At 40.7% G+C, this 10,886-nt stretch overlaps 1 protein-coding gene across 2 annotated transcripts; it reads left to right on the top strand.

The window, feature by feature from the left end:
* Positions 1-773: 773 nt before the first annotated feature.
* On the top strand, positions 774-10,632 carry LOC128245315 (uncharacterized). 2 transcript variants are annotated; one of them, XR_008263122.1, is made up of 2 exons: positions 774-8,767; positions 9,339-10,632. XR_008263122.1 is itself a non-coding variant. In XM_052963440.1 (2 exons), the coding sequence occupies exon 2, from the start codon at positions 1,756-1,758 to the stop codon at positions 7,738-7,740; it is 5,985 nt and encodes a 1,994-aa protein (XP_052819400.1). In that variant the 5' UTR covers positions 774-984; positions 1,556-1,755; the 3' UTR covers positions 7,741-10,632. The 2 variants fall into 2 exon arrangements, 1 of the variants encoding a protein (XP_052819400.1); XM_052963440.1 differs by having other exon boundaries at positions 774-984; positions 1,556-10,632.
* The last annotated feature ends 254 nt before the right edge of the window (positions 10,633-10,886 follow it).

The raw sequence follows: 10,886 nt of genomic DNA, 5'->3' as shown, positions 1-10,886 counted from the left end.
GGCGCAATAAAATTAGAAGAAATACGTGCATGTAGATAAGCAAAAAATGGTTATTATTTCAATGATAATATGTTGGGTATACATATGTTCGAAGGATATTAAGATTGATAATATTGTTCTAATAGTTTTAGCCCGGAATTATAGATATTCTGGTGTTGTTTTTTCCAAGCTAATCCTCCGGTACAAACTAAATTATATCAAAAATATACACACGTTTCTTCAGAAGAAATAAGAGGCATTGGCCTAATACATGAATTTCGAAGAATATTCGTCTTGGTATCAATCGGAGCACTTCGGCCAGTATCTATCTCGAAGCTTGCCGGAGATGGCCGAGTTGTTATGATTGAGTTGGTATTTAAAATAAAAACTTTCAAAATGATAAGCAGGGCTATTATAATTTAAGGTTTCAATATCAAATAGAGTGTAAAGTTTTATAAAACACACTAAACTTCACGTTTTATCATGAAACGTGGAAAATATTGAAGCATTGTTCTGCAATTTATGAACTGGTCCCTTAGTTGGAATAATTCTTAAGTTATATCAAATATATATCGATATGTCGCTCACATGAGTGGACACAGGATTCTAAAGTGATTGATCGGACACTCACTGGACGCCTCAGGTATTTTTAAACGGGCTTAATTATAAAAACATACCAATATGTATCTGTTTAAAAGGTAACAAAGGGTCATAACTCTTAAAATATCTAAATTGGGAGCTATGTTCTGGACCGATTTCAGTTTATCCTTCCTTTCAATCTGTAAGCAATTTTGGAATCTATATCGATTCGATAGTGGCTTAAGGGAGGCAACTCTTTCATGCTTATCTCGAGTTCTTGAGGAGGTTGGAGAGTTGTTGTTCCTTAATTTTCGGAGACATTCGGACTTGTACGTCGTTTGTTTGTGTCTCGTTGTTTCCCCTTAGAATGGATGCGCTGTGATTGAGCTCCAACATTTTGGCATTTTGTATGGTCCCGCACACTCTGTAAGTACAGATACTTTGCTATATGGTAGATTATGATTTGGTTGTCATGCATCTGCTAAAGTTTTAAACCGTAATTTAGTAGGAAGGTAATGTTATCATTCAGAATTTCTGCATGCTGTTCCCGCCATTCTAAAAATAGACGAGTGGAGTTTCTTAGTGACGTCACTTCATTGTTTTTAGAATGGAATGTTTGGAGTTTCCTAAGGTCGCCAAGTACATGTTATGTAGGACGATGTTTTATCAGTAACTTCGTTTTAAATCGATAAAATAAGTATTTTAAATCGTTTCAAAGTATTGGACACCGTAATAATGTGCGTAATAATGTGCTTGAGATTAGAGTACAGATAATTTGATATTTCTTCGTACTTATAATGGGTATGGATTTCAGCTCCAATTTATTAATGTTGCAAACAGTGTCAACCCAGATCGGTCACATGATTATGTCATTCTGTGTTTGGAATCACACTGTTTGATATTAAAGATGAATCTTACTGCTGCATAATGGTTTTAATATGTTCTTGTATATATGATGGTGTACGATCTAGTCACAAGTTGTTTTGTTTATTTGTAGTTTTTCACCGCACGCAACGTTATACGTCTCAACACATTGTAACCTATCGAGATGAAGATAATAAAATGGTGACACTAGCTGTGGATTGTTATGTCATTGAAAATCCTAGTGACAGCATAGTGAAAAAAGAGTCATCTAGGGACAACATATGGACAGCTGGACCAGCATCTACATAGTTACCCACCATATCACGTTGAATCATGGCAGATGAAGAAACTAGAAAACGAACAATGACAGATAAAGGTTTAGAACATTACGAAGAAACGCGTTCAAAGTTTTATAAAAAGGTGCAAACGTCCTATGATCGACTTTGTAGTACATTGGAAGAGACTAATGTGGATCTGGAGAACCCAGAGGCGAATAAAGTGTTGTTGGACAGACTCCATAGTGCTCATGCTACATATTTAACTGTATCATCAGAGTTTGCAGACTTTTTGTCGAGAAGTATAACCGAGAGTAGTAAAGCCGAGCTTGAAGAAATTGACAAACAGGTGAAGTTGATAGGAGATCGCGTAAGTGAAGCCGTGCAAAAGATAAATGACATTATAGGGACTTCAAAAGCCGCTGTTTCTATTAGATCAAAGTCATCACATGGTTCCAAGGAGTCTCATGTGTCATCTTCGTCTAGTTCTCGTGCTCGCGCAGATACAGCTCGTATTCGTTTAGAATACGCTAAGAGAGAGGCCGAGCTGATGAAGAAGATGGCTCTAATTGAAGAAGAACGTCTGTTAGCAGTTGCCAGAGCATCGAGGGTAAAGCAAGAAGTTAGTGCAGACTTAAATGTGCTGAAGGTAGAGGGTGATGTTGCTGTAGCAGAAATAGAAGCGTCATACGCAGAAGAAGCTGATGGTGTGTCAAGAAATGCGGACTTTGACTTGACGTATGAAGCTGCAAGTGAAAGGTCAAAAAACTATATAGATAATTTACCAGAAATTCCTAGAGCTGGAGCAGCAGGCACACAGAGTAAACCTACAGTGTATGCCTCTCGCGATCCAGATAGACACTTTGAATGCGATAATGTGAGTCATAACTCAGAGACATACCTCAAAGAGAATCATTGTGAAGAAGAGCAAGCAAGAGTACGTGTACATCAAGAATCAGTTTTAAGGAATTCCGATGCTGACATTTTAACAAGTTTCCTTTTGCGAAAAGACATTATGCCACAAAGATTGAAAAAATTCAACGAGAAACCACAATCATTCGGTGTGTGGAAAACTACGTTTAAAAGCGTCATGAAAGAATTGAAAGTTACCCCAACAGAAGAGATTGACTTGTTGGTAAATAACTTGGGTTCAGAATCACAGATATGGGCAGAGAGCATACATTCAGCAAATGCTTCCAATCCAGAGCATGGCTTAGAACTCATCTGGGAAAGGTTAGACAACTGCTATGGATCCCCTGAGAAAGTTGAAGCTTCCCTGAAATTGAGAATTAGAAAGTTCCCCCAGTTGACTAACAAAGACAATAAACGTCTGTATGAACTGAGTGATCTTTTGCTCGAAGTATTTTCAGTTAAAAAGGACCCTCAATTTGCCACACAGTTTGCTGCCTATGACTCATCCTCTGCTGTTAATGAAATTGTGTGCAAGCTGCCATTTAATATGCAACAAAAGTGGATCTCCCATGCTGCAAGGTACAAAAAGGAACACAAAGTAACATTTCCACCTTTTTCTGTATTTGTAGAGTTTGTGCGTGACAATAGCAAGATCCGTAATGACCCAGCATTTCAGTGGGAACATCAAGTGGTCGAAGCTTGCCCCAAACCTAAACAGAGACAGAGCTCTTCTATAAACGCGCGTGTAGTCAATCGTAAAACTGACATCCACATAGGCAGTGAAATCAGTGACGACAAGATGAAGAATGATCAGATCACACGATGTCCCATTCACAGATCTGGACACGGTTTGAAAGAGTGCAAAACCTTTGCGAACATGACTTGGGAAGAAAGGCGAAAATTGCTGAAAGAAAAAGGTATATGTTACAGGTGTATTTCTTCAAGTGATCATGCTTCCACAAACTGTCCAGTTTCTGTCACCTGTGAAATATGCATGAAGAAAAATCATCTTACTGCTATGCATCGAGATAGAACTGAATTTAATGTGCGAAACTCGGCTGTACCTGCATCTGACCAAAGCAAAGTGACAGTTTCTTCAAAATGTACTTCTCTGTGTGGCCAAGGCTTTAGGGGCAGATCCTGTGGCAAAATCGTTCTGGTCGACGTAGCTTACAAAGGTCATGAAAATACAGAACGTGTATACGCCATTCTAGATGATCAAAGCAATCGCTCATTGATAAGCCCTGAACTCTGCAACAAACTAAACGTTTCCGGTGAATCAACAGAGTACACACTATCCTCGTGTTCAGGTAGTAGCGTTATGGCGGGGAGACGTGTTTCAGGCCTGACAGTGTCATCTAAAGGTGCTCCAAAGGGTTCCAGATTTGGATTTGAACTACCCACATTAATCGAATGTGATGCCATTCCACAAGATACATCAGAAATCCCGACACCAGAAGTTGCACGTAGCTTTGCACATCTGAAGAAGATTGCCTCATTCATGCCGCCACTAGAACCTGACTGCGGTATCGAGCTGCTAATAGGCAGAGACTTGCTGGAAGTCCACCACGTAATTGACCAGATAATAGGGCCCAAAGATACGCCATTTGCCTTACGCCTTCCCTTAGGCTGGGTTATCGTTGGGGAAGTGTGTCTTGGCAGAGTACACCAGCCAGACTCTGTCAATACATACTTTACGAGCATTTGCAAAGACGGGCGAGAGACCATCTTCAGACCATGCCCATCTTACCTGACTGTGAAGGAACCAGATTTCTCAGATGATGTGGTCTTCAGGAGACAACCCGATGACAACAAAGTTGGCCTGTCCGCCGAAGACAGAAGTTTCCTCAGAATTATGAATTCCGAGTTTGCAATGGACAAATCTGGACAGTGGACTGCACCATTGCCCTTTAAGTCGCCTAGACCTATGCTTCCAGACAACAAGGAGCAAGTGTTTAAACGTGCAGTATCCTTGAAGAAGAGCCTGGAACAGAATCCAGAGAAATGCCAGCAGCTTGTCCAGTTCATGCAGAAAATCTTCGACAATGGTGCGGCAGAAAAGGCTCCGACTCGGGATGAAGATGGTAAAGAGAACTGGTACCTGCCATTATTCGGGGTGTACCATCCCAAGAAACCGGATCAAATAAGAGGTGTTTTTGATTCCTCGGTTGCCTTCAGGGGTCAATCTCTTAATGATCTATTGCTCTCAGGACCAAATTTGACCAACAATCTACTTGGTGTTTTACTCCGTTTTCGCAGAGATAAGTATGCAGTATCTGCCGACATAGAGCAAATGTTCTATCGCTTCCTAGTGAATAACGAACACAGAGACTTCCTGCGGTTCTTTTGGTTTCAAAACAACAACCCCGAGCTGCCATTCACTGTTTTCCGCATGAAAGTTCATGTTTTCGGGAACAAACCTTCACCTGCAGTTGCCACCTATGGATTGCGCAAGGCTGTTGAGTCTGTCGACAAGGACATACAACAGTTTGTTGCCAAAGATTTCTATGTGGATGACGCATTGACATCTAAGCCAACACGAGAACAGGCCGTTAGCTTGTTGCAACGGACCAGAAAGGCTCTGCAAGAAAATGGTCAAATCCATCTTCACAAAATCGTCTCAAATGATGTTGACATTATGAACCAGTTTCCTAAGGTGGAGCTTAGCACAACCCTGAAAGACATGGATCTAGGCGATACACTCCCTATGCAGCAGAGTCTAGGGCTAACCTGGGACATCAACTCAGATATGTTCTCATTCACTGCTCCAAGTGTTGACAGACCATTTACGAGGCGAGGACTTCTATCAACCATGAATAGTATTTTTGATCCTATTGGTTTTGCTGCACCTTTCACAATTAGTGGGAAAATCTTGCTTCGTGAGGCTTGTTCAGTTGGAAGTGCTTGGGACGACCCTTTGCCAGAAACATTTCATAAAGAGTGGGTTCAGTGGAAGAAAAATCTTGAGATGCTGAATGGCTACAAGGTTTCTCGCATGTATATACCAGACTCTCTAAGCTTGGCCAAAGACTATCAAATCCACGTCTACTCCGATGCATCTGAGAGTGCTATAGCGGCCGCTGCCTATGTCGTCGTTGAATCCAGTGACCAACCACAAGTGGGCTTTATCATGGGAAAAGCCAAGCTGGCTCCTAAAACTGGACACACAATACCTAGACTAGAATTATGTGCAGCCGTTTTGGCCACAGAAGTGGCATCATTTGTATCGCATCAATTGGACATTCCATCATCATCATTTCAGTTCTTCACAGATAGCATGGTGGTGTTGGGCTATATCGGGAATAAGACCCGTAGATTCTATACATATGTGAGCAATAGGGTTGCACAAATCCATGAATTCTCTGAGCCTGAACAGTGGCAATACATTTCTACTGAATATAATCCTGCAGATTCAGCCACTAGGGCATCTTCTGAGAATATCCATACAGTGCTAGAGAAATGGCATAGTGGGCCGAATTACCTTATTGGAGAACAAAAAGAAAGAGATGTGAAAGAGTTTCCTCTTCAGTGTCCTGAGGAAGATTCAGAGGTTCGCCCAGAAGTTGTAGTAAAGGCGACAAATGTAAAGAGTTCCATGGATCCAGTTGCTAAAGCCTGTGAGCGCTTCTCATCTTGGAAGAAATTGGTGTTAGCGTTTAGCTTGCTCATTCATATTGCCAGGACGTTCTCAAAACGCAATGACTGTAAGTGTTCTGGATGGCATGTGTGTGAGAAGAGATCCTCTCCTGCTGTTCGAATAGATGCAGAGCAATTTATACTGTCTGAACTCCAGAAACGGCATTATGCTGAAGAAATTTGTGCATTGAAGGCCGGCAAGCCCATTCCCAAGAAAAGCGCAATAATTTCCTTATCCCCTTATTTAGATGAAAATGGGATACTCAGAGTCGGTGGCCGCCTTCGAAAGCTACGGAAAAGCCAGGGAATTAAAGTTGTTAACCCTTTGATCGTCCCAAAAGGTCATGTAGCAACACTGTTAGTTCGACATCATCATGAAAGGGTCCAACACCAGGGCCGACACCTCACGGAAGGTGCTGTCCGCAATGCAGGTTTGTGGATAATCGGTGGCAAGCGTTTAATTGGCAGTGTTTTACATCACTGTGTAACTTGCCGAAAGCTTCGTGGAAAGACCGCTGAACAGAAAATGGCCGATTTGCCACAAGATCGTCTTACTTCCTCACCGCCCTTCACACACGTTGGAGTGGATGTGTTTGGCCCTTGGACCGTGGTGACAAGACGTACCAGAGGAGGTAGTGCAAATTCAAAACGCTGGGCTGTGCTTTTCACATGTTTGTATAGTAGAGCTGTCCATATTGAGCTACTAGAGGAGATGTCTACGTCCTGTTTCATAAATGCAATGCGCAGATTTATTGCAATTCGCGGAAAAGTGTCAGAATTTCGGTCGGATCGTGGCACAAATTTTATAGGAGCAGCCTCCGAGCTTGGTATGAAAACGGTCTGTGTAGAAGATGACCAATTTCAGACCTACTTACAAGACAATGAAATAATTTGGCGTTTCAATCCGCCTTATGCCTCCCATTTTGGTGGCGTTTGGGAAAGAATGATCGGGATTGCTCGTCACATTCTAGATGCAATGCTACTAGACTTCAAACAAGGAAAACTTACTCATGAAGTTCTCTCAACCTTAATGGCAGAGGTTACCGCTATCATGAACTCCAGGCCTCTTGTCCCAGTTTCTACAGATGTTGAAGAACCATTTGTCCTATCACCGGGAATGCTACTTACACAGAAATCTCCCGAGATAGTTTGCAGTTTCCGCGACATAGGTGTGAAAGATATGTACCACTCTCAGTGGAAGACAGTGCAGTTTCTGGCAAATATTTTCTGGAAACGTTGGAAGGGTGATTTTCTGTCATCTCTACAGACGAGGAAGAAGTGGGCGTCGCCTTGTGAAAACATCAAAGCTGATGATGTAGTTCTATTACGCGATCGAGATTGTGCGCGCAATGAATGGCCTATGGGTCTTGTGACAAAGGCATTTCCTAGTGACGACGGACTTGTTAGAAAGCTGCAAATCAGGGTTATGAAGAATGGAAAGCAATGCCTTTATGTGAGACCAATTAAAGAAGTTGTTTTGCTTGTGTCGTCGTAGAAAGCAGCAACAACAGAAGAATGTTTCAGAAATCTTATTTAACTGAGGCATAAAGATTTTGTGTAAAATATGTTTTATTCTTGAAAGTATTTTGAAGTTGTTCCTTTCAAAGTCAGAACTTAAACATAAGTTCCCGCTCAGAAGCCTTTATGCACAATCAAATTTATTTTGCTTTCTGCATAAATATCTTCTTGCGAAATTAGAAAACATACCTTACATGAAAATTTTTAATTTTCTGCTATGTTAATGATTTGCTACACTAAAGTCTTTATGCAACGTTCGCGCAATATCAGTGTTAATATGTGCAGATGCCTTCGGGTAATTCTCTGTGTGCCTAATGAGTATCTCCTCAAAGGAAAATCATCCAAAACATTTTGCTCTCCGAACTGGTGTCCAATCCGGAAAGACCTGCAATGAGGGCCTTTCTAATGAGACTTATGTGAAACGGCATTAAGAAAGGCATATGTTAACACATGCTCGAGAGAAACTTTCAGCGACTCGAGACAGCAACTATGCTTGTATGAACTTTGAGATATTAAGTCAGTCTTTTAATCATAAAAATATTAGTCTTTGATACAATGTGTTAATATCTCTTCAGATATTGCATTTGACTGTATTTATTCTTAAGTATGCCATTTTTTATGTAGTCATGGTATAAGTTTGAATAATTACAGTAAACCTGTGTATTCCAAGACTTACTTGGAAAGATGCTTAAGAAAATGGTTTAAGTCTTGTGGTTATATCCTTTGATATAAGACGGGGAGTGTTCTGGACCGATTTCAGTTTATCCTTCCTTTCAATCTGTAAGCAATTTTGGAATCTATATCGATTCGATAGTGGCTTAAGGGAGGCAACTCTTTCATGCTTATCTCGAGTTCTTGAGGAGGTTGGAGAGTTGTTGTTCCTTAATTTTCGGAGACATTCGGACTTGTACGTCGTTTGTTTGTGTCTCGTTGTTTCCCCTTAGAATGGATGCGCTGTGATTGAGCTCCAACATTTTGGCATTTTGTATGGTCCCGCACACTCTGTAAGTACAGATACTTTGCTATATGGTAGATTATGATTTGGTTGTCATGCATCTGCTAAAGTTTTAAACCGTAATTTAGTAGGAAGGTAATGTTATCATTCAGAATTTCTGCATGCTGTTCCCGCCATTCTAAAAATAGACGAGTGGAGTTTCTTAGTGACGTCACTTCATTGTTTTTAGAATGGAATGTTTGGAGTTTCCTAAGGTCGCCAAGTACATGTTATGTAGGACGATGTTTTATCAGTAACTTCGTTTTAAATCGATAAAATAAGTATTTTAAATCGTTTCAAAGTATTGGACACCGTAATAATGTGCGTAATAATGTGCTTGAGATTAGAGTACAGATAATTTGATATTTCTTCGTACTTATAATGGGTATGGATTTCAGCTCCAATTTATTAATGTTGCAAACAGTGTCAACCCAGATCGGTCACATGATTATGTCATTCTGTGTTTGGAATCACACTGTTTGATATTAAAGATGAATCTTACTGCTGCATAATGGTTTTAATATGTTCTTGTATATATGATGGTGTACGATCTAGTCACAAGTTGTTTTGTTTATTTGTAGTTTTTCACCGCACGCAACGTTATACGTCTCAACACATTGTAACCTATCGAGATGAAGATAATAAAATGGTGACACTAGCTGTGGATTGTTATGTCATTGAAAATCCTAGTGACAGCATAAGCTATATATGTTGACACAAAAGAGCACACTGTTACTGTGAATAAAGTCATGAAGATTGAAGTTGAACAAGAGATGTTTGTCAAACATTATGCCCCCTGAGCGCCAAGTTGCCAGAAATATTTGGACAATTGAATGAAATATGCATGGACTGAAATGACAGCTGATTTGTCATTGGATGCATATGAGGCAGGTCATCTACTGGTCATACCTAATCTTCATGTCAAGTTTGATGACCATAGGTCCGGGAATTGTTGAGTTATCACTCGGACAAGCTTTGGTCTTCCAACAGACCGACCGACATGTGCAAAGCAATTATATAACCCCTCTGCTTCGAAGGGGGGCATAATTAAACTAGATGTTCACTGAAAACTGATACTTCAACTCATGCATTTAGTGACATATAAATTTCTACTGTCTACTATATAAGAAAATAAAATATGGACAATCAGAAAACCTTTTTTCAGCTTACAGTCACACTGACCTTGACCTTTGACCCACTGACCTCAAAATCAATAGGGTTCATCTGCTGGTCATGACCAATAAGCCTACCTAGTATGAGGTCCCTGGGTCAAAGCGTTCTCAAGTTATTGATCGGAAACCGTTTTTCATGTTAAGGTCACACTGACCTTGACCTTTGACCTCAAAATCAATAGGGTTCATCTGCTGGTCATGACCAATACACCTACCAAGTATGAGGTTCCTGGGTCAAAGCGTTCTCAAGTTATTGATCGGAAACCGTTTTTCATGTAAAGGTCACACTGACCTTGACCTTTGACCCACTGACCTCAAAATCAATAGGGTTCATCTGCTGGTCATGACCAATAAGCCTACCTAGTATGAGGTCCCTGGGTCAAAGCGTTCTCAAGTTATTGATCGGAAACCGTTTTTCATGTTAAGGTCACACTGACCTTGACCTTTGACCCACTGACCTCAAAATCAATAGGGTTCATCTGCTGGTCATGACCAATACACCTACCAAGTATGAGGTTCCTGGGTCAAAGCGTTCTCAAGTTATTGATCGGAAACCGTTTTTCATGTAAAGGTCACACTGACCTTGACCTTTGACCCACTGACCTCAAAATCAATAGGGTTCATCTGCTGGTGATGACCAATACACATACCAAGTATGAGGTCCCTCGGTCAAAGCGTTCTCAAGTTATTGATCGGAAACCATTTGGTATTCCGACCGACCGACCGACCGACCGACAGACAGACAGACCGACCGACCGACCGACCGACATGTGCAAAACAATATACCCCACTTTTTTCAAAAGGGGGCATAAAAATTCAAATACATAAAACTGAAGAGAAGATTTTCAAAGTTTTCCATATTGACATATAGTGGTATCTAGCCTTTTGTCATTCTGCAGTACAATGTTGATATGGAGTGGATACCCTGTGTCATTCTGCAGTACTTCGTTGAGATGG

The sequence above is a fragment of the Mya arenaria genome, chromosome 9, assembly GCF_026914265.1.
Source record: "Mya arenaria isolate MELC-2E11 chromosome 9, ASM2691426v1".
Taxonomy (NCBI): Eukaryota; Metazoa; Mollusca; class Bivalvia; order Myida; family Myidae; genus Mya; species Mya arenaria.
This window is presented reverse-complemented; position numbering and strand designations above follow the sequence as displayed.

Excerpts from the sequence above, each read along its gene's own strand:
- LOC128245315 (XM_052963440.1), top strand. The coding sequence starts at position 1,756 with ATGGCAGATGAAGAAACTAGAAAACGAACAATGACAGATAAAGGTTTA.